Source organism: Antechinus flavipes, chromosome X (genome assembly GCF_016432865.1).
Source record: "Antechinus flavipes isolate AdamAnt ecotype Samford, QLD, Australia chromosome X, AdamAnt_v2, whole genome shotgun sequence".
Taxonomy (NCBI): Eukaryota; Metazoa; Chordata; class Mammalia; order Dasyuromorphia; family Dasyuridae; genus Antechinus; species Antechinus flavipes.
The window spans coordinates 11,782,918-11,807,605 of record NC_067404.1 but is presented as its reverse complement, the minus strand read 5'-3'; the positions used below and the strand labels follow the sequence as shown (position 1 = coordinate 11,807,605).

Genomic DNA, 24,688 nt, shown 5'->3' with positions numbered 1-24,688 from the left:
TTGCTCCTTGCTACTTCAAAGGTATGTGGCAGAAAATATTGGGTTGTACCTCGTAGGAAGATCAAAGGATTGAGAGTTTTCTCTTTGGTGGGGTTTCCCTGAGGTTTGCCTTGATTATCGCACGTGTCACACTCTCAACAGGCTGTTGGCCTGCAGGAAGAGGCAAAGAAGCACTACTTGGCTTTTCTTGTTGACACAAGGGAAAACTGAGCAAAAGAGAAAGCAATTTGATTACTGTGGGTATTAATAGACTTGAATGAAGTCTTCAGTAACTAACCAGGGACCAGCAGTGCTTCTGGGTGACTGTCACGTGTGAGGGGCGCTGCTTCCCATCCCTAATGTACATAAATAATTGGCGATTGCTTTAGCCCCAGTATGCAGGGCAGATTGCAGAGTGGCAGAGCCAGACGTTCCCTTGGAGCAGAGCTGCTGAGCCTTCTCTGCTGCCCAGACTCCTGGAAGGAGGCCTAGATACCTTTGCTCAGAATCGTATTTTATAAAATGTTTAAGTACAGCTTTCCAGAGGTTTTAAAAACAAGTTTGTGGACCCCGGCCTCAGAACCTCCTTCTGCTGAGAAAATGGAATGGCCAACATAAAAAGGATCTTAAGGCTTAGAACCCAGAACAAGAGGAAGAACTGATAGGGATATTACAACAGAGAATATGGGATGTGCAGACCAGAAGGACTCTTAGAACATAGGATATAGAACGTCAGAGCTTGAGGGATTTCAGAAGGATGAGATGGATGGGACTTCAGAACATAGAACACTAGAACCGGAAGGAGAAACTTTAGAACATCTAATTTGGGAGATCTGAGCTAGAAAGGACCTTAGGCTGTCTAGTCTGAAGTCTCCCATTTCCCGGAGTAGGAAATTGAGGCCCAGAGAGGGGTAGTAGCTTGTCCTGAGTAACACAGGCAGCAAGTGTGGTAAAGCTGGGACTGAAGCCAGGGTCCCCCAACTGCCAGCCCGACACTCTTTCCACCCCCCCTCCCTTCCTCCTCATGGTGCAGTGCCGTTTTGACCAGGCCCTGTAAATGTCAAACAAACTGAAAAGGGGAAATATGCCTCAGATTTTGAATAATCAAGATTGATGGAGAAGTGAAAGTGAAGCAGTGTCTCAGAGAATTTGTGAATTCTTTATTAGAAACTTCTGAAGTCATGCTAGAGACCTCCCTGGTTTTAGGGGCACGGGACAGACAGAGCGAACGTCCACTTTGCTCATAACTTCTCCCGGACCGCGGCGTTAACTCTCTGGATCCGTGGAGGGTTTCCAAAATAACTCTTCTTTACTAAAGAAGACCCAAAGCTACCCTTGGAGATCCCAGATGCTGTTGGCAGTATTACTTCCTGTTTATCCAAACTTGACTGAAATGAGGGAAAGGTAATTAGAAATCCCCAACACATTTTGTTAGTAGAAAGAGTCTTATTTGGGCCTAACAAATTGTGGGTCTGTTGGGACTCGTGAGGGCTCTCCAGATGAGACTCACCAACGTGAAATTTGGGGGGAGGAGGGGGTCAAAGCATATATCTTGTCGGTGGCTGACTAAACATTATAGAAATCTGGGTGTCTGTAGTCTATATATGTAATATGTGTGTATCTGTGTATGTGTATATTACATTGTGTGTATTCTGGGATTTGAGACTTGAGTCCAAATCTGCCTTAGACAGTAGCCACGTGACTTGAAACACACATGTAACATACATGTTCCGCCACACACATAACATACAAGTACAACACACAAGTCCTGGAATACATACATACAAATATACATTACAAAAGACTTATGCACACACACATGAACATGTAAGTCACACCCTGTGTGGTATACATATAAGTCACGTGCACATACCTCACGAATATATCACATAACTGCATGCATATACATACAAGTCTCAGATATACATGCATATGATATAGACATTGTACTCCTCACACATATAACACACATGTACAACCCTCAAATCCCAGAATACACACAATGTAATATACACACACATATTACAGATACAGAGGAATCCCTTCATTTGGTAATTCTCTACCAATGCAAAATGGCAATGATTTGGTCTTAGGGTTGCCGATGGAACTGAGAAGGGAAGTGACAACCAGAGTCACACAGTCAGCATGTATTGAAAGCTGTCTTCTTGGCTCCAGTGCCAGCTTACTATCTGCTCTGGCACACTGTTTCTATATTATGTCATATTACTTTACTTCAAGGAGAATTGTTGACAATTCTCTCCCTTTTTTCCCCAGTGGTTGTAAACGGTGGGTACAGACCATCGCACATGTTGTCAGATTTAGAAGCTATATTTGTTTCACTAAATTTCATTTTCCGTTCTTTTCTTGTTTGTTACATAAATTGTATCAATGGGTTCAGAAGGGTAGGAAGAAAGAAATTTAGAAATGAAGGTGAAATAAGAACAAAACACATTAGTAAAAATTAAAAAAAAAACTCTTAAGGAACTTTCTAAATGTTAGAAATATTCTGTTTCATCCTATATTAAGATACGGTAGATTCATCAAAAGCATCATAGACTCTCAGAATCAAGAAGGCCCAAAGTCCACCACCTGTGACCCTATGGAGATATTCTGTCTCAAACGTCTCCAATAAGTAATCATCCTTTTTTAAGCTCAAACCTGGAAAGCGATGGAATGGAACAACAACAACAAACAATGACAATATTAACAGCTGCTTAGCATTTATGTATAGCACTTTACAAAGCTCTTATATATATTACTCATTTGAGCCTTATCAAAACCCTATCAGGTATTAGGCCCATGTTACAGATGGAAAAGATGAGGCATGAAAAGTTAAATGATTTGTTTCAAGTCACGTGGCTACTGTCTAAGGCAGGTTTGGACTCAAGTCTTCCTGACTCCAGGTCCCACGTTCTATCTAACTAACTACCTTATAATGGAAAGAGTCAGAGACCCTGGATTCAGATTCTGGTTCCTCCCTTTACTGGATGTTTATGAACAAGTCACTCAGTGTTTCTGGGCCTCATTTTCCTGGTCAATAAAATGAGGATTGAACTCGTAAGGTTCCAATAACCATTTATTAAGGGCTTATCACGTGTGAATAAGACACTGGTTGAGTGCTGGGAATCCAACAGAGTTTACAAGGTAACAAAATTCTTAGTTGTTATTGTTGTTTCAATCTTGAATCCAAATTTGTTCCCTGCCCCCTCTAACTTTACCTGTTGATTTTTGTTCCTTTGAGAAGCAAGGACTCTTTCCCCTCTACTAAACAAAGCTTGAGATCTTGAGTCTTGGCTTTGTTGCTGACAAGTCACTCTTTCCGGGACTCAGTTTCTTCCTCTGCAAAATAAGAGAGTTGAACTAAGTGATCGACCAGTTACCGTTAACATTTGGTATGATATATTGTTCAAAAGTTCTTTAAATTGTTGATGTTATAATATATGGCTCCAAAGTCCTTTCCCAATCAGACATTCTGTTTTCTAAGGTTTCTCCTAGCTCTGACATTTTGTGTTCTGAGGTCCCCATTTCAAGGTCCCTCCCAGTTCTGTGTTCTAGGGTCTGAGGTTTCCTCCAGTTCTGCCATTCTTAGAACTTAAGTTTTTTTCCCAACTCTGACATTCTAGATTTTAGGATCCTTTGCGGCTCTACCAGTTTGGGCTCTGAAGTCCCTTCCAACTCTGAAAGTTTTTGAATTTGAGTGATCTCCAGCTTAGACTCATTGACATGAATGCTTGAGGATATCCCATGAGTGCTCACATATTTTTCAAATGCAACAGTAAAACCAGGATTGTGTCTTATTTATATCTCTACAGCATGAAATTGTTGGTATTAACTCATGAGCATTTTTTTCTTTTGGGGGAGGCAATTGGGGTTAAGTGACTTGCCCGGGATCAGGCAGCTAGGAATTATGAAGTATCTCAGGTCAGATTTGAATTTAGTTTCTCCTGACTTCAAGGCTGATGCTCTGTCTACTGCAGCACCATCTAGCTGCCCCCCGTGATCATTTTTTTAAAAAAAAGTTTTTCATTTTCGTAAAACAAGAGGTAGTTCTTTTGCCACTTAACGTGCTTATTCTCTCATAACAAGTTGAGAGAAAAAAAGTAAAATGTTTTTGACTGGCACTGGTGGGACATGAAGAAGCTCATGAATTCTCATAAGGCCTCATCATCTTTTATGAATTATTATCCACTTGGTTTGATATCCCTCCCAATCTATATTTTGGTCTATATTTTGCTTTATATATTGGGCTTTCTCCTGTAACTGAACAATTTAAACAAATAAGCCCCATCCAAATAAGATGGATGCTCTGCCTTGTCTGGAATTCCCCCCTTTATTTATTTACAGACTATTTCACATGGAAACAGTTTTATCGACTTGCCCATCTTCCCAAATGAAGCTCTCTCTAGAGGAAACGTAGATAGAAGGTTGTAACCTTTTGAACGCTAGGTCTCGTCTTAACCAGAAGGGGTAGATATAGAAACTAGTAGAAAAGCAGGTAGATTTTCCAGAAATCTGTTCCTGCTTGGACTTGAGATACCATGTTTCCCATTCCCTAAAGTTGTTACAACAAACACTTAACTTCAGGTCTGAATTTACTCTGTGGGCAGAAACTCAGCATCGTTCAGCCACTACTGAAATTTTGTGTGTCCAGGGTTATTGGGCAATAAGGTGACGTGGAGATTTCTATATTTTATTTTACTTTAAGGATGATTCCAGACAGTTTAAGCTTAGAAATCAAGAGTCGTAGGAATTATAATATCTTAGAAGTAAGTCTCTGCATTCCAGACCTTTTCCCAGAATGTATCTCAAGTTAATTGTTGCACATGTGTGTTAGTTTTTAGGAACCTTTCGTGGGATCTGCGTACACTCAAACAGACTGAGCTGGAACGACAAATCCCTATCCATACCGCCCAAGTATTCGACCTAGAGAATGACCTCGGCCGTGAAGCCAAAACATTTTGGGGAGTGAAAAGGAGGAATCGGTACCCCTGGCTGGCAGCTGAACGGGATGACGGTCTGGTTCCTGGTGAAGATGCTAAGAATGAAGAAGAGACCTTCCAAAGAAGGGAAGAACCCTCAGCAGGGAACTACTGAGGACTGTAGCGTTGACTCTGATGACTGGACCAGCTCTGAGAGTGAGCCAGAGCAGCTGGGCTTGCGAAATCCCAGCCATCCCCAATGGCAAGAACAAGGACCACCTCCCAAGCCCCATCCACAGCTCTGCCGCTCGCCTTGTCTGGACCAGCCCAGCTTCTCTCAGAGCAGCACTCTGCAGGACCCAAAACTCGAAGAAGACAAGAAGCCCTCCGTGGACAAGGAGTACCAGGCCAAAATGGACTTTGCTTTAAAACTCGGGTATGCTGGGGAGCAGATTCAAACTGTTTTGAGCAAACTGGGTCCAGATGCCCTCATCAATGACATACTGGCTGAACTTGTGAGACTAGGGAACAAAAGCGAGGAAGAGGGTCAAAAAGCTGGAGGCCCGGAACACGGCCACACGGCCAGGGATGTGACTAGCCCGGAGCTGTCCCTGGAAGGTGAGATCACAGACAACATCGAGAACCTGAGACCTGTTGTGATAGATGGAAGTAACGTGGCCATGAGGTAATGCTAACATTTATTTTCTTCTCTGACAGCAATCCAGGATAAAGAAATGTCATTAAATGTGCAAGGCACCGTGTTAAGTGCTGGAGATAAAAAAAGAGGCAAAAGATAGTTCTTGTTTTTACAAGAAGCTCACAGTCTGATAAGGAAAAATCCATGCTACTATGGAAAGTATACCCGATGGGGACTTAGGAGTCCTGGATTTGAGTCCCACCCTGCTACTTGTCACCTGTGTGTCCTTAGCCAAGATACTTCCTACTCTGTGCCACAGTTTCTCGCTCTAAAAGGAGGGGATAACACTTAATCTGGCATGATTTCAAGCTTAAGACCATCTAACTTTATAGAAAAGGAAAGTTGAGATAGGTTATGGGATGGGCATGTGATCTTTCTGGGTCAGTGAACACGTGAGCGGGCTAGAACCCTTGGTTTGCTAGAAAGCACAGTAACAATGGGAACTCCTTCATGGTGCCATCTATGTCATCGATACAAGTTCATGTTGGCAGGTTGTCAGAATCTAAATCTCTCATGCTGCTGCCACCTCTCTTTTAAATTCTTTCTCCTAGAAAATTGTTGCCGATTTTTTTTCAGGCATTCTGAAATTACCCATAAGCCATAGATGACTCAGTGGTCTCTGGTCTGCCTCTGATCCATCCTCTAGACCAGACTCATTTTTCTAACACTTCTTTTGTGCTATCATCCTATGCCCCGTGACTTACCTTTTTGATCAGCAGGCAACCAGGAGGCATCCCCATTGCCAGTGGGATGTTGAAAGAACCCATTGGACTAGAGTTCAGAGATGCAGGTTCCATTTCAGGCTCTGGCTCTTCCTAGGTTGACTTTGGGGAATCTTCTTAATTTCCCTGACACTCTGACCCTCATATTTCACAGGATAGGGGAGAGGGAAAAAAGTGCTCCATCCGCATGAATGGGAATTGTTATTATTCTGAGTAGATCTCTTCCAGAATGCTCTCCTTGGCATGTCTAAGGCCCTCCATAAACTGTTCCCAGCATTCTCTATCTAACCTTATGTAAAACTTCATTGGTGCCCCAATCATCTTGGGCACTTCTTTTTACCTCCCAGAGAGGGGCCTTAGAATGCAGAACGTTAGAGCCAGGAGGGCCCTTAGAATATATAACTTTCTACATCTTAGAAGGGTATTTCATTCAAAGAATTAGAGATGGAAGGGACCTTAGAATGTTAAATGTTAGAAAGCTAGAAAGAGCCTTCGAGACCAACCAGCCCAACACCTTTCATTTTCCATCAGAGAAGATTGCAGGACCAAAGTCAGCAGTGATATGGCTGAAACAAAAAGCTAGTTCTCTGATCATCTCAGTTCTTTCCATTTCTTCTAACTTCTTTCACTGAGGAATCTGAACCCTAAGCAGCCTGGAAATGGGAACAAAAATCTTTTTAACAAAGTTTTGCCGTCAATGAATGGATGGCCTTCTGTTGTCTTCTCCAGGCTCCCTTGGCCTTCTAAACTAACTGCCATGTTAGTGTATTTCTCTTGTAGCTTGATGATTGATGAATCCAGGACAGACCTATGATCCCGGTATTGCATAAGCTTTGTCACTTCCTGGAAGGCTGCTCTACATGTGACGCTATAAGGGAATTTGTTCACATGCACCATCCCAGTCAATTCAGTGGTGTGTGTGTGTGTGTGTGTGTGTGTGATACTCACTGATTCTTTGAGACAAAAGAGATCTTAGAGTCTTTGGACCTTCAGTCTAAGCCCAAGCCTCTCATTTTCTAGATGAAGAAACTGAGGTCCAAAGAGAGAAAGTGACATGTGCTCAAGGTCATGGAACAAGTCGATGCAGATCCAGGACTCGAACCCAGATTTCCATGGCCAAGACTCACATGTATGACATGGATTCCCCCTCTTCCACCACCCAGTTTTTAAGATGATGGCAACAAATTCAATCCTTTTCTTTTCTTTTTCTTTTCTTTTTTAATAACTTTTTATTGACAGAACCCATGCCAGGGTAATTTTTTACAGCATTATCCCATGCACTCACTTCTGTTCCGATTTTTCCCCTCCCTCCCTCCCTCCACCTCCTCCCCCAGATGGCAAGCAGTCCTTTACATGTTAAATAGGTTACAGTTCAATCCTTTTCTAATCCATCTCTTAAGTTTTTCATTGTCCGATTTTTCTTTCTAACTACTAAATTGTGTCATGGTGCTCATTCTCCCGAGTAGCTGGGTAATTAGCATTTTACATTTCCTTGGGTATTGTATAAACAACATGAGTATTTATGAAGGATTCTCACCAGTTCTCCCTCTATGGAGATAGCACCTGCCAGCCTGACCTGTTAGTGCTCTTCAGACCCAAGACAACTGTTGTCAGTTCCCACTTACAAAAGCTGTGAATACACAGAAAACTGTAGGCCTTGTCATTAATGGCAAAGTGCCCAAAGTGGAATACGAAGACCCGAGACTGGTATGTAGTAGGTGCCTAATAAATGTTTGTTGATTGAACTCCAGCCCCACTTGTACCATCAATACAATACCTAACTGATCCTATAAACTCCACTTTCCCCACATAGAAGGCTCTTAACATAGTCTATCTAGAGAGTTATTTTTCATTAGTGAATGGAGAGCCGGCTTCAAAATGAGGAACCCCTGTTTCTGCTTCTGACACATCCTGGCTGTATAATCTGGGACAAGTCACAAGGTACCCGCCTGAATAGGTAAAGGCATTTCCTTCTCCAGAAATTCCCTATCTTGATGAAATCACTTGTCTAGTCCCCTTCCTTTACGTATATTTTTCTACAACAATACATAACACATAATATGTATATAGAATAGAAAATATTTAAAATATATGTCGAGTAAATATTATATATATAAACTATATGATGTATTATCTGATTTATTATATATAATACATATTCTATAATATCTATTATATGTAACCGATATAATAGATGTTATATATATTCTTTTACCCTTTTACAAAAATATACAGTTTTAGAAGTGTGGTCTATATTTTGACCAATAGGACAATTCCTGGCCTATTTAACTCACAGGGCTATTAGAAAGATCCGTGGAGATAATGGAGGAAAAAGGGCTTTGTAACTGAAAGCAACAAAGAAATACACCGATTAATTGAAGATATGTTGGATTTAATTAAAAACAAAATAAAGCCAAGTTGTCCTCCTCCTCGCTGCCTTCCTCCCCTTGTGGTTTGCTTTCCCAGACTGAGAACTCTAGCTGGGCTAAGCCTTTGTAAGTAAGAAAGACTGACATCTGTGTATCCATTTGCAAATTGCTGTCTCTGCTCTCCCCTATTACTTCCCATATTCTTTCAGCCATGGGAACAAAGAAGGCTTCTCCTGCAGAGGAATACAATTAGCTGTCGACTGGTTTCTGGAGAAAGGCCATAAAGATATTACAGTCTTCGTACCTGCATGGCGGAAGGAGCAGTCTCGCCCTGATGCACCAATTACAGGTAATGCATCTGAAAGACATTTGTTCCCCGGCTTATGGCTGAGCTCGCCTTGTTGGCGGGGAATATGTGTAGGGAAAACTGGCCGGTCTGCTCCATACCCTTCCCCCAGGCTCCAGGACCTAAAAGAGCAAGGGTGCTGGCTTGAGCAAAGAGCCTGCTGGGAAGGAAAGCTCACATGACTCTCCTGTCTGCACATCTTCATATCTATTCTCTGTCTGCAACTCAGTGAGGTAGGTTAAGTATTATTCTACCTTTTTTACAGATAGGGATATTGAGACTTAGAGGGGAAGGGAAAACCTGTGTTAAAGCTAGACAGCAAATGGATTTTGCCATTTCTACACCCCTTTGACATGTGTCTTCTCATTGGACAATTATAACACCCCCTCCAAGGTGGGAAGTTCGAGTATGACTATCCTTATTTAACAGAAGAAAAGACTCAAGTTCATAGGGTTCAAGGAGTTGATCTAGGTCAGACAGTAGAAGAATCCAACTTGAGCCCAGACTTCCTGACTCTTGACCTAGGAGTCTTCCCAATATGTCATAATAGAAGGAGTGCCCCTGTATCCTGGAAAGCCCAAAGGTGTTGCTTCAGATTGCTCCTGAAATACCTACCATCAGAATGGCCTAATGGGCAAATCATTTCACCTCCCCCAACCTCAGTTTCCTCTTTTGTAAAATCACAGAGGACCAGGATGGGAAGGGGATGGGAAGGCTATGGGCAGGTTTCTGCTAGATAGCTCAAGGTCCCTTCTAGCTCCATTTGTGATCCCAACTAAATGTTTTGCCACCAACTAGCTCTGTGACTGGGTAAATCACTCCCCCTCTCTGAACCTCAATTTCCTCATCTGTTAAATAAGAGGATTAAACTAGACATCTTTGAAAATCCCTTACGCGTTGAACTTTCTAATACTGTTCGGAGGTGCCTCTCTTAGGTCTGATATTCTGTGTTCTAGAGTGTCTCCCAGCTCTGATAGTCTTTATTCTCAGCTTCTGACATTCTGACATTCTCTGTTCTCTGGCTCTGTCTAGCTCTATCATTCTATATCCTGTGTTCTAAGGCCCTCCCGGTTCTGTTCTAAACTTTTCCGTGTTCTAAGGTCCCATCAAGCACTATTTTACATTCTCTGACTCTCCAAGTAACCAGGGGACCAAATATTCCCTCTGCTTTCTGCTTTGGACTGGGCCTGTTTTCGGTCCGAGTGGAGAATGTTGAGGCTGGAGTGAGTGACCTCTGCAGCAGCGGGTGGCCACAGCCCCTTGGGAAGCCTAAGCAAAGGCTGCTTAGAAATCTTGAGGAATGACTGCAGCTGCAGTCCAGGAGGAAATAGGGGTGAGGGTCCTATTGCCTTTGCCCTTGATCCACGGAATTATGTCAAGAGGCTCGTGTGCAGATAATTTCTTAACTCTACTATAGTCGTGTTTTCTCCTGGCTTTTCCAGTATGTTGACATTCAGAAGCATTTCTTCAGGAGGGTTGTAGCAGCTAGCCACTCTCGCTCATGAAGCTGACCGTGCCCGTCATTGTTCACTAGAGTTTCTTCTTTAGTCCCCTGGAAATCTTACTAAAACACAGGACTAGACACATGACATTTTAAATGAAGTCTCAAGATTAATGGAAAAGTTCTGCTTTCGTTGGATTTATAACCATAGAATGTCAGAGCTGGGTAGGACCTTAGAACATGGAATATCAGAGCTGGAAGGGCCCTTGGGACAAGAAATGTAAGAGCTGGGAAGGCCCTGAGAACAGAAACTTTCAGAACCTTCAAAAAGAAAACACACACCTTAGAGATCATCTAGTCCCTTTGTTTTCCAGGAGAAGAAGCTGAGGCCCAGGGACGGGAAAAGATTTGGCAGCAAAAACTTAATAAGTGATAGAGGTAGGACTCGAACTCAGGGTTCCTGACTCCCAGGGCAGGAGTCTTCTTGCTGCCCAATGGAGCACACATGTAAAGTTCATGTGTGTGCTATTTGAAGAAGCTGCTTCCCAGCAGGCAGAGGAGAGGGGTGGGAGATCTCGGCAGCTCTTCTGCTAGCCAAAGACAGGTGTTTGGGGAGAAAGAGCATGACTCCCAGGGTGGGAACGGGCAAAGCTGCTTGAAGTGGTTTTAGCCTGTGATGGCGAGTCATTTGCTACTAACCCCAGATCTCTTCTCTTTGGTGCTTTCTCATTTACAAAAATACTTTATCTTCCCCCAGACACCATCCCTGGGACCCTGTGGTGCTTCAAGGGCTATCATCTGTCACAACAGATGGGTTCATAAAGGGGGAGGCAGAGGCATCATTTGAACTCAGCTCTCTGGACTCATCTTGCCACCACCCCATATTACTTTGATATTCCTTTACTGTGGGTACTCCCTCCACCAATGCAGATTACAGCCCATCTCTGACATACCAGATAACTCCATGAATTTTTGTAACTAAAACTCCTCTAAACTAAGTTTCTGGCTTAGTGACTCTGTTCCTTGTATGGCAGACTTGTTCTGGGGCCCCCCTGTCTCAGTCTTCCGAAAGTCAGTGATCGCCCACATTTGGAGAAAAGACTTGGAGTGTTTCATTTGTATTGCTATTTTTGGTTTTTAGTCTTACCTTCATTTCGAAGTTTATCCTGTCTCTTCTTTATCCTTGGAATGAAGAGTAAAAAGAAAAGTCAAAGCAAGACTACAAAACGAATCCACACATTACCTGAGGCTGACAGTATACGCTGTATTCCATACCCATATTCCCCCACTGGAAAGAGAAGAGGAAGATCCATTTTCTCAGCTCTTCCCTAGGATCACACATAGTCGTAATTTTTTGGTATTTTATTGTATTTATTGGGTGGGAGAGGAGATTCTACATTCGGAGTAGCCCAAGTTCACCAATAACCACCGACTGGTGCTTCTCAGTGTAGGAAGGAGCTCCTCCCCACTCTCACTGACATGTGCTGTGTTTGATCAGCCTCCCGAGTGAACTATATGTTTATACACCGAGGGCTTTGTTCTGAAGGGGTCTTGACTCACTCCATCCCTGTTCCTGCACCTCCTCTCAAGCTTGCTTTTTCAATAGCCTGTTCTTCAGTTACTAGGCAACCCGGGGGAGTGAAATAAGCATTGGCTCGGGAACCTCGAGACCTGCCTTTGCGGAGCTGGCAAACCCTCTGTCTGGCCATCTCCTCCCCTGGAAAAAGGGAAGATCCCCCTTGGATGCCTCCCTCCCGGAGGTGTCCAAATGTCCAAGGAGAGGGTGGACAGGAAAGGACTGACCTTCCCATTTATAAAGGGGAATCTGGATTGCCATTAGGGGGAGAAATTCTGTGACCTTCTACAGATTCACCGCTAAGCAGTGGCGGTGCTAGAATTTGCACACTGGTGTTTTCACTCCCATCTCTCCATTCCATTCCTATATATGGATTGTGACTTAGAAAACACTCCAGAACTATGGCCTGTCTCACTGATGAATTGATTGGTTGTGCCAAAATTCTTTACTATTATCAGGGAACAGCTCCCTGGGAAGGAAAGGGAAAAGGGTCTCTATTTGCAAATGGAGAAATTCTAAAAACAAAAGATAGCAATAAGAGAGAATTTCTTAAACATATAGACAATAGAACAGTCTTGGATTTCGGTTCCGGACATCTTATAGCATCTAACTCGTTTTGCAGATCAAGATATCTTACGTAAACTGGAGAAAGAAAAGATTCTTGTCTTTACTCCATCTCGAAGAGTACAAGGCAGGAGAGTCGTCTGCTATGATGACCGTTTCATCGTCAAGTTGGCTTTTGACTCCGATGGCATCATTGTGTCCAATGATAACTACCGGGATCTTCAGAATGAGAAGCCCGAGTGGAAGAAATTCATCGAAGAGAGACTACTGATGTTTTCTTTTGTCAATGACAAGTAAGTTCTGGGCCCGGGAACCCCAGACAACTCTATTTTAAAATTAAAAAAATTTTTTTTTAACATTTCAGTTTTAAATATTTTGAGTTCCAAATTCTCTCCTTCCCTCCAGCCCCATCTTAACCCAAAGAGAAAGCAAGTAATATGATATCAATTATGCAGGTGAAGTCATGCAAAACACATTTTCATATTAGCCTCGTTGAAAAAATAGAGTAAAAAAAGCAAGCTTTGCACCCTAGAGCTTATACGTTCTCTGGGCTCAGAGAATTTTTGAGCCCCAGTCATCACAAGGAATGCATTCACACCTTTCTATTATGACAATTTAAAAGGTTCAAGAGACATCATTTCCAGGTAATTGAACAATTTAATCAATAAGGCCAGCATGGTATTAATAAAGGGATGAGGGTCATTTGGCCTCATGGAAGTGAGGAACAATTTTTATGCCTTTCAAAGAGTAGATGTTCCTACTTTGGGTGGCAATCAACTCTGATTGGTTAACACAATGAGAGGTGGGCTGTCCTAGGGTTCATGACTTAGATTACTCAAATCTTGGCCAAAGAGATAATCGATTTCCATATCATTTGTTAAGCCAAAAGACAGTATCTACATTTTCCTACACCTGTCTGGCAAACACAATGAGCAGGAATATACCCATTGTTCAAACTTAGAATTTTTTTATTTTCTCATTTAGATCTTGCTTTGGGTAAATCTCTCAGAGAGATTTCCCACACAGGTTAGTTTCTGGATGAGGAAATAGAAAAGAGAAAAATTCTTGATCCTGATTCATTAATTAGTTATTAAATATGAGAGAAATAATTAATTAATTTATCACACTATCTTCCAGGTTTATGCCTCCGGATGACCCCTTAGGGCGTCATGGTCCAAGTCTGGAAAATTTCTTAAGAAAGAAACCTGTGATTCCTGAGCATAAGAAGCAGCCATGCCCTTATGGTGGGTACTCAGCTGGAGAACTAAGTTATCTGCCAAAGAATCCTATTCATACTAAGAGTTCCTATGATTTTAACCCTCTGTGGTATACCACGAATTTCCCTATAACAACCTGGGAAGGGATTTGATGTAGTATCATTATCTCAGTTTTAGAGATGAGCATACTGAGACTCCAAGAGATATGTGATCAGTGACTGCTTTTGAATTTGGCATTTTTATTCATTTTGATATCATTATGATACCAATTGTTGCTTTGATGATAATTAAGAATAACAAGAACTCGTGTTTCTCTGGTGCTTTTGGGTCTTTTGAGTAACTTTTCTCATAATGTCCCTTTGAAGTAGGCAGTACAAAGGTGATTGTCTTCATATGACAGCTGAGGGAATTGAGGCATAGTGAGATGAAGTCATTGATGAATAATTCTGTGGATGTTTTCCTCCTTTTGATTATTATTAATATTCCAAGAGGGGGTGATGTGACCTATTGACCAACCTTGGAGGTCAGCATGCTCAGGTTCAAGTTTCTCCCATGAGACCCAATGGCACCATGATGCTAGACATGTCACTTAACTTTCAGTGCCTTGGCATTAGTTGTAGAGTATTTGCTAATACTTGTTGGTAGACCTGTTCCCTAAACCAGATGAAACGGGGAAGAGCACAGATTAAAAGTCGAGGATATGACTTCTAATCCTGGCATGACTGTGACTTTGGGAGGGTCATCGATCCTCTCTGAGTCTCAGTTTCCCCATCTGTAAAATCTAGACTTAGATTCGATTGCCTCGAAGATCCCTTCCCACTCTAGATCTAGGGTCTTATGTGTGACCTTGACCAAATTGTTTAACCTATCTAGGGCTCAGTTGTTCCATTTGTTAAATGGTCTCAGAGGTTCTCTAAGCTGTAGATTTAGGATCTATAGGAGAGTTATGGAGTGACTCCCTTACTAAGGGCAGCTTTGGTAAAATGTACCTCCAATGCCTCAATGCAGTATGCAAGTAACTGGCACCTAGAAGGCTCAGATAGGTCCTTCCAAGTTGGAGGAGCTTTAAATTAAGGCCCAGGGATAGATTGGATGGCTGTCATTTAAGACCTAGCTTCTTCTTTCTTTCTTTCTTTTTCTTTTTTTTTCTTTTTCTTTTTCTTTTTCTTTTTTTTTTTTGCTCAGGCAATTGGAGTTAATTGACTTGCCCAGAGTCACACAGTGTTTAAGGTCAAATTTGAACTCAGGTCCTCCTGACTTCAGGGCTGGTGCTCTATCACTGCACCACCTAGCTGGCCCTAAGACCTAGCTTCTTTAAGCCTAGAGAGGACCATCAGTCAATCAGCCAATAAACATTTATTAATGGCTTACTATGTGCCAAGCGCTGTTCTAAGTGCTGGAGATACAAAAAGAAACCAAAGACAGGGACTTACAATCTAATGGGAGAGTTAACATGCAAACAAATATATACAAAGAAACTAAAAAGGACACATAGAAGAAGATAAACAGAAGGAAGATACTGGAATAAAGGGGCCATAGGGAAAACTTCCTATAGGAGGTGGAATTTTAGTTAGGTCTTAAAGCCAGGCAAGTCAGTTGTCAGGGCCAAGGAGGGAGAGTGTTCCAGGCCTGGAGGAGCAGCCAAACAGAGTGTCTGGAGTTGAGAGATGGAGAGTCTGGTTTGTAGATCAGCCAACAGGCTGAGGTTGCTGGACCAAAGAGTACATGTTGAGGAACAAAGTGTGAGAAGACTGGAAAGGGAGGAGGGGATGCCTGGATTATGAAGGGCTTTGAATGCCAGAGTATTTTGTATTTGTTCCTGGAGACAATTGGAGTTTATTGAGTATGGGGGATGACATGATCTTTCCTGTACTTTAGGAAAATCACTTTTTTGATTTGGTGAGTGGAGAATGGATTAGAATGGGGAGAGAACTGAGGCAGGCAAGACACCTCTCCTCCCCAGTAGCTATTGTACTAGTCCAGGTGTGAGGTTGGGAGGACCTGCACCAGGATCAGATCGGTGTGAGAGGAGAGAAGAGGGAATATTTGAGAGATGTTACAAAGGTCAAACTTTCGCCGTGGCAACGGTTTTGGATATGGGTAAGAGATAATGAGAAGTCCAGGATGACCCCCTGGGTTGTGAATCTGTGGGACTGGGAAGATAGTGTTGCCCTCTATAGGGAAGAGAGGAGGAGTGAGGGTTTGGAGGAAAGATAATACGAAAAGAAACAAAAGACAGGGACTTCATTTTGGACATACTGAGTTTAAAGTGCCAACTGATCGTCCATCAAGATATTTGAAAGGCAGTTGGAGAGAGGTTAGGGCTGCATAACTAAGTCTAAGAATGATTATCATAGAGATGGTAATTAATCCATGAGAGTCAAAGAGATCACTCTGGAGGAGTGGTAGCGGGGGAGGAGGCTTTTTTGGCCCCAACAATTCATGAAGACCATCAGCCAGATCATGATCTGTCCCAGGCAGTGCAGCTAGTAGATGTTGCAGTCAGCACTTAGAAGGCTCCAGCCTCCCACTTCCACTGTCCTTCCCACTAATCATGGTCTCTGGATGCCCTTGTATTAAATTCTGCCTCTGCTTCCTTTTTTTACCTTAAGGAGAATGGTGGACTCACGACTCTTCTAGCATCATCCCCTTTCCAACAGAATGTTCTCAGTGTTAAGTAAAGACTTTAGTTAAGTAAGGACTTTAGAAGAGAAGGTTGCTGTTCCCTGAGCAGAAGGGAATGAGGTTAGTCCTTGAGTTCCTAAGAAAAAAATGACCCATCTGGTGATTGATACTCACCTGGTACTTGCCATGTTAGGCGTGAGGGTCTTCTTGTGGGGATGTAGGAGAGAGTCCAATACTCTATCCCGCCCTTGACATTTGACCCTCGGTGAGAAGTACCCACTAGCCTATTGCTAGGCTGTCATACAGGCATAGAATCTCAGAATTAGAAAGACTGACTCAAGAGTTAGGGAAGTCCAGCCCCTTTCCTAACATAAAATCTCTTCTACAGAATCAAAAACAACTTCTTGTTCCCATCCATCTCCCAAGTTCAATGAAGAGACATTTGAACTTAGAATCCAAGGCCCCAATTTCCATCCTGGCCAGATGATCCCGGGCAACTTATATCCCCATTCTGTGTCTCACCATCTTTGTCTGTGAAATCTGAATAATAACTCCCATGCTGCCTGCTTCACAAGCTTGTGGAGAAGGAAATCTTTTCTAACAGCCTTACAATGCCAAGGACAAAAAACATCATCATTCATGGTTGGTGGTCATCTTTTCTCCTACCAAATACCATCTAATTTCCATTTAACAACTTTTTCTGGCCTTTGAAATCTAACCTTCTAAAGGTCTTCTTGTGATACAAAATTCATAGGATTCAAGGTTTGCGGCGACCTTAGAGGGCCAGCCCTTCGTTTTATAGACCAAGGTCTATGGAGATAAGATGATTTTTATCCAAGGCCAACTAGGTAAAAAGCTTCAGAGGTAAAATTTGAATCCAGATCCTTTGAAGTCAGAGCCAATGTTTTCCCCCCACATCATGGTGCTTCCCCTCTGCTTGCCCGATCTGGAATGGTTCTTAACCTTTATTGAATATGGCTACAGTGTGTGGCCTATCTTCAGAGTAGCTCCTGAATCACTGGTATAGGAAGCTAGCTAAAAAGTTTGAGATCTATAAGGAACATCTAATCCAACCTTGGCCCAACCCCTATTTTACACATGAGAATGCAGAGAGATAAAGTGAGTTTCCCACAGCTACACAGGAAGCAGTCAGGATTTGAATCCAGATCCTCTGACCCCTAATCTGTGTGCTTTCCATTGTGCCATAGGATTGAGATCTCCCGATATACACGAGGCTGTGGGAGATGGTACTTAGTTTTTGTTTTACTCCAATGGGGAAAGAGCTGAAGGGAAACACATTTCATCTTCCCCTCGGGATGAGAGTGGACATGAGGAATGTTGGGATATTTTGTGTGTGTGTGTGTGTGTTGGGGGGGAGAACGGTAGGATTTCCTACCAAGAGTTATCCAAATGATGGTGTAGACCCTGGTCTTTGAGGCAATGAACTCTCCATCACTGCTGATGAAGCTGCTCCTGCAGGGCTAGGTGACTGTCATGAATTGTCCAGGCAGGGCATTAGACTGGATGACCTCTGAGATCTCATCTAGTTCAAAATACATCTAGTTCAAAGGTGGTCTGCACCTTTGAAAATTCTGGGGGAGGGCCTAGCTTATTGCTCCAATCTAGTGGAGAGAATCTTACTCCAAGCCATTGTTTTTCAGGTAAGAAATGCACGTATGGCCACAAGTGTAAATACTACCACCCAGAACGTGCCAACCAACCACAGCGGGCAGTGGCAGATGAGCTCCGCATCAGTGCCAAACTGTCAGCTATCAAGACCATGAGCGAGGGAGCGTTGCCCAAGGGTGGCAGCGCGGCGCCGATGCCCGCTTCCAAGAGCGAACCCGGTTCCGAAGGGAAGCGTGTCGCTCCCAAACGCCAGTCAGATCCCAGCATCCGGTCTGTGGCCGTGGAAACCGAGGAGAGGCTGCCTATCATTCGTAAGTCTGAGACCAACTCCACCCCCTCCCTGGTGACGGCCTTGAGTGTCCCCACACTTCCTCCTTCCAAAAGCCATGCGGCAAGTGCCCTGAACACCCGCTCTGCAAGCAGCCCAGTGCCTGGGTCCTCACAATTCACCCATCAGAAATCTTCCCTGGAACACAGAACCAGTATGCAATACCCACCCATCCTGGTCACTAATAGCCATGGCACCTCTGTTGGCTACACTGAGCAGTACCCAAAATATGACTCCCTGGGGGATCGTGGCTACTACTCACTGATGAGCGACTTCTCCAACCTGAGCATCAACAGTGGCCATGGTGCAGACTATTATGGGGCCGAGCCAGACCGTCACACGTGCAGCATGTACGCTCGCAATGTCAGCCCCTGCCATGACAAACACATGAGCCATACGAGTAGTGACCCTTATTCCTCATACAGCGATTTGTATTTGGGTGTAGTAGAGGCTAGTCAGGAAGATGCTTTGAAGGTGAACCGATCGTGCTCACAAAACCATCTTCAGCCTTTTTCACATGGTTACCATGAAGCCTTAACAAGAGTTCACAGTTATGGTCCAGATGAACCCAAACAGGTTCCCCACAAACATCCAGCGCCCCGATTAGTGTTGCATGCCCAGCCTCACCACCCAGTAGTCGGAGCCCGATCTAGTTGTCCCGGAGATTACCCTGTGCCTCAGGGCATCCACCCCCCAGGTACGGCTCCGCCAGGCCGAGCGTTGGTGATGACACGGATGGACAGCGTTTCTGATTCCCGCCTCTATGATGGCAACCCGATGAGGCAGAGGCGGCCACCCCTGTGCCGGGAGCAACATGCCAGCTGGGACCCTCTGCCCTATCCTGCTGCTGCTGACTCCTACAACTATCACTCGTACCCTTTGAGCACCAACCTCATGCAGCCCTGTTATGAGCCGGTCATGGTGAGGAGCATGCCCGAAAAGATGGAGCAGATCTGGAGGAATCCTTGGGTTGGGATGTGCGGCCAGCCGAGGGAGCATCACATGATCCCTGAACACCAGTATCAGACCTATAAGAACCTCTGCAATATCTTCCCGGTTGGCATCGTCCTCTCGGTGATGGAGAAGAATCCTCACATGACCGATGCACAGCAGCTGGCAGCCATAATTGTGGCCAAGTTGCGCTCGGGACGCTAATGGATGATTCTTCTTGGCCCTTTCTGGAATGAGCGATCCAGGGAGAGAAGATATGGGGGAAGGCGGCTAAGTGGAAGAAACCCTTCCGGGAATTTCCTCACTAATATACGCTTACTCATTGATTCTGTACTGGAAAAAGTATGTCAATGCTATACTAAAGGCAGAAGCAAGAGCACCCACATCAGACTGTGTTGTACATAGGTTTAATGTTTTAGGGTTGTTTTAAAGTAGGAATTGCAAAAACTGTGTGAAAGGAAATGCCTATCTTATTGCATGGATAGTTGGCCATCCAATATCCTTAATGAAACAAATGGGATCACAGTTTACCCTTGAATGCTGTAAGTGCAAATCTATTGTCAGCAGTTATGTTGCACGTTTGAATGTATATTTTCTGGGGTGCATTAAGTGTGTGTATGTATGTGTGTAATATATATGTGATGTATATACACATATATACACATAGATGCACACACATAATATATAAATATATGTAAATACTATTTTCTATTGAGTTATAGATGTACCCATCTATATCGGGGTGTATGTGTGTGTCTATGCCACATGTGTATAAACATATATACATATATGTATGTATGTATGGAAACACACACACACACACAGTCTTAGAAAATGAAAACTCTGCATGATCTTGAACCTACACTCAGCCATGTAGGTAGAGAGGCTGACCAGGCCATCTTTGGTGTATCTCACATTAGCAGAGTATCAAACTGGAAAGGGCTAACCAGCAGTGGGGAAGATGGCTGGGTTTAGTGACGGAACAGACCAGTTTCTACCCTTTGCACTTTTTTCAAATGTCAACGCTTATTGACATTTCTTTAACGATGAAAGTCTTTCACTGGTTTCATTTGATAAAGCCGAGGTCAAGTTGCAGCGTCCCTCTTCGGAAGAGCTGATGGAAGCGAATTTTGTTCCCTGGAGTCCCACACGGATGCCATGGAGTTCTGGCCTTCAAAGGCTTCCTGTCAAAATCAGGTACAATCTCATGACCTGGTAGGTAACTGCCTTCCGGCGCAAAGCTTCACATTCAGAATGATTGGCATTTCAAAGAAGTAGTAAAGCTTCGCTGTCAAACACACCCTCGTTTGGCTGGCCAGCTCTGTGTTGTTCGCCCCTCTGGAAACGAAAGTGAGGAACCGTAGACTCCTCAACGGGAGAGCTGCGATGGCCCTTCAAACATGGAATGTGATTGCCGGAAGGAACGATCAGAACATTGAATGTCCACTTTGGAAGGGACCTCAAAAACTATCCAGTCAGCCCCTTCGTTTTCTGTATGAGACATCTGGGGTCCTGAGAGGAGGCCTAAGTTGTTCACAGTCACACAGTTTATAATAAGTGGCAGCAGAGCTGAGACTGGATTCTGTTTCGGGTCCCGATCTTTTGCTCATCCCTCTCCACTGCCTGATCTCTCAGTTAAAACTAATTTGTATATTAGTCACTAGGCAACCAAACCAATCACTTGTGGCACGGTACTCTCCTATAGATGCAAAGTAGGATATTTTCCGGGCAGGAACAAGCTAGCTTTGAGAAGAAATGTCTCATCTCCGACTTGCCATCAGGTAGCTTAGCCTCTCACTCTAGGTCCTCACACCAGAGGTGTACAATTTGCCTAGTGACATTTTTCAGATGCATTACTTGGGAAGGGGGGTGGGGGTGGGGAGGGCATGGCTTGTGCAATTTGTATTTTGCTCAGGGTGGAATCCATTGTAGTGAAAAGCCTCCAGCAGAGGCAAATCCATTGGGGTTTTTTTTTCTTAAGCTGCACTGAATGGATGCCCTTTTTTGAATCTAATATATTTTTCATCATTTTAAGCCAGCTCTAGAGTTTGGGAGCTGGAAATCGCTGACTTCCTACTGTAGTTTTTTCATGAAAGTTGAGAAGGCCTTACCTAGGTCTTTTGTCTCTTCATGAGAAGGTGTGACACTGCCTAAATGTTTCTTACTGTGAAACACACGGATCGTGAGGCTGCCGTTAGGGTTGTTTCTGGTGTTTTGATAAAGGCTTTGTGTGCTGCTTTCTGGTACTCTCTCCCTGTCCTGAGCAACAGAACATATCACTCCCGCCATTTACAGAGAAGGCTAATCCGTTCTAATTCCGATTCCTTTCCCAAATTCGTGTATCCATTCCATCTATCACCCTAAATAAATCACCCCTCAGAATGTCATTCATGTACAAAATAGATTTTTTTTGTCCAACGATGAAAGAAGCATGTGAGCTGGGGTCTAGATCCAATTCTGACGACTTACTGCGTAACGATGGGCAGGTCGCTTTACTTAACTGGTCCTCGTTTTCCTCACCTGATAAACAGCAATACTCGCACTTCCTGCCTCGCAGAATTGTGATGAAATCGATCCACTTCAAATCTTAAAGTACAGGAACAATGGGATGAGATTGTTAATGATTCTATGAAAACTTACCGTTATAACTCACATGTTATAGTTTTCTCATTGATGCCATTTCATATAAGATCAATCAATTTAAGTCTGGTGCCTCCAGCCAACAAAACTGAAAGACGATACCGCCTTCACGCCTAAACCATTGAATTTGTGAAATTAAAAATCAGGAAGTTTTGGCTGGCGGAGCATGGGCACCTCTAATAATCAAAAGATCTGTAAGACCCAATTCATCCTATTAGCTATCATTCTTGAAAAGGCCAAAGGCATTGATTAAAAACATTTAAATTCACTGCCTCGTGCCCCACCCCTATACCCTCCTTTTCTTTCTCCTGACATCTGTATTTCTGACCTTCAGCTACTTCATTCCCACCTCCTTCTAGCTTCCTCCCAACATCCCCAACATCCTCACAGCATGTCCGGATCCAAGCGGCTGAGAGCAACACCTCAAATATCCAGAAATGACCTTTTGTTTGTTGATACAAATTGTATCTCTTTTTTTCTTGATTGTATAAAACAACAAGCTTGTACAAAACTCATCTCTAAACTAATTTCAGTATCTCTTGTTCCCACCTGCGATGTTTGTGACACTGTGTGTCACCCTGACCTGGTGCAGGGGTAATTTTTATTTACAAGGCTTTTTCTTTACAAATGGCACTTGTAGCTAAGAGACAAACTGAGACGACTTTTCCAGTACCCTTTAGTACCATGTTCACAGCTAGTGTGTATATAGTTTTGAGCATAATATCGTCAAATTCTCTCTATTCAGCTCAATGTGATCCTTGCAGAGGGATTCTCTGTAACAAATGGTCCGTGCTAATGAATCATCCATCTGCAGGTGTTTAATGATCACACTCTATAGCCACGATAGTGACACGTCTGGCTTGGATTCTCAACAGGTGGGATTTCATTGCAACAGGGACTTCTTGATAAATAAGCATGTGAAAGAGCATTTGTCCCCCTCAGCTCATTTGATTATATGATCGAGCTCGTGGCCAGGGGCCTTCAGAGCCCTTTCTTTTTGCTGCTCTGAAGGGGTTAATACATACGTGTCCTTCGGACCTTGTTCTGGGACATGGCGGGGGGGGGTCTAACTTTTTCCCTCCTACGCCTCACCTCTGCCTGACAGGATGCTCCAGCCTGTTTAGGCCTTTGCTTTGAGGGTGTAGGATCTTTGGGGTTTATTCTTTCTCCTCTCCTACTCTTACAACACAGGAGAGAGAAGTGGAGATCTGGAACATCCTTCCTGAAGTTGGGGTTCTCTTTTGCTAAGCCAGCTGAGAGAGGCCAGGAACCTTTAAAGAGGCCTTGAGCCGACCCGCCTGGTTGGAGTGAAGGCAGCTGCAAAGGATGGGGTTAATTTAGAGACACTGTCCAAACAGCTTCTCTCTCCCCCCATCTTCTCTTTTTGGAGTAGCAGTGGAACATACCTTATCACTCTTTCTCTCTCAGTGAATCCCATTTTTCTATTTTCAGAATAAATCTCTTTATACATCCCCAGCAACTTGACTTCCAACTCACCCCTTAGCATTGGGGTCTCTTCTAAGGTAGAAGAGAGAAGAGTTGATCTCCAGACCCCCTCAGTCAACCATCTCAGCTCCCCTGTAAATATGGGCCTTTGTATAGACCCTCTTTTTTGGAAACTCTGGTATCAAAATACATTTTATTTCTTTATTATGTGCACCAGGTCCAGGAGGTAGAAAACATGAAGTGTGCTGATTTATCTGAAGAACCCTGCTCAGCTCTCATCACTAAGCTACCTTTACTTTCCTTTTTAACCTTCAGCCTTTCCTCGTACCTCTTAGCATTTGAAGAGCATGGGTGATCTTCTACGATAACAATACTAGAGGGACTAGAAATTGGAACTGAAAACTACTTTCCTGGATTATCCTCTTGCCACCAACCCGATATCTTTGTAGAACTTGTCCCCATTAGTTATGCAGCGTCCCAATAACTTGCAGTCACATGTCCTCGTATTATAGCTTTAGTGCATTGTGTACGTGGACACATAATCTGACGATGATTGGTCCTGGTGCTTGTTTCCTTGAGCTCTGGTGTTTTTGCTTGCTCCACCTGTTAAATTAAATGTTACTGTGTAATTGTTGTAAACTTTTATGAAACCTCTTTGGGTTCTTTGGTCAACCCAAATATAATGTAAGTCTCAATGACAAGAGCGATGATGACAAAGCCAAGCACGTGCACACTCCAAAAACCGAATTGCCCAAACACATACAGAGGTCAAAATCGCAACCCATAGGTGAGTGCGAATGACAGTGAATTGAACCCCGACTATGGTGTTTGTAAATCCCTCTGACGCATGCGTGGCAAGGCTTTTCCCCCATTACTGCATGGCATGTTCCCACTAGCCTGGATGTGCTGTGAGTGCTGTTTCGCAAGGTTTCTAATTTGTTTTAAGTTTTCATGATGGAGAAATACTGTATGGTTGATGACAACGATGAACCATGCTGCTCCTACCTATCATATAAAATTTTTGGTTAAAATTTACTGACTTCTATCTCTGCTTTTTTTTTTTAAATGAAAGGTGGATGGGGGAACCACATAGGCTTACCTCTGACCTTAGGTGGGCAGAGGTCAAATAAGTACCATTGAATAAAACTTGAAGAAAGCATTTTGCAAAGCTAAAGAAATACAATTAGACAAGTTCATCACAGATCTAGAGTTGGCAGAAACATCAAAAGCCTTCCATCT

At 43.3% G+C, this 24,688-nt stretch overlaps 1 protein-coding gene across 2 annotated transcripts in view; it reads left to right on the top strand.

Moving 5' to 3' along the window:
• ZC3H12B (zinc finger CCCH-type containing 12B) overlaps window positions 1–24,484 on the top strand; it is a 261,754-nt gene extending 237,270 nt beyond the window's left edge. For both annotated transcript variants that reach the window (XM_051968990.1, XM_051968988.1), the window contains 5 exons: window positions 4,814–5,583; window positions 8,896–9,035; window positions 12,672–12,906; window positions 13,751–13,857; window positions 18,117–24,484. In XM_051968990.1, coding sequence (XP_051824950.1) covers window positions 4,988–5,583; window positions 8,896–9,035; window positions 12,672–12,906; window positions 13,751–13,857; window positions 18,117–19,567 — 2,529 coding nt within the window. In that variant the 5' untranslated portion in view covers window positions 4,814–4,987 and the 3' untranslated portion in view covers window positions 19,568–24,484. The remainder of the gene's footprint in view (window positions 1–4,813; window positions 5,584–8,895; window positions 9,036–12,671; window positions 12,907–13,750; window positions 13,858–18,116) is intronic.
• Window positions 24,485–24,688: the final 204 nt, after the last annotated feature.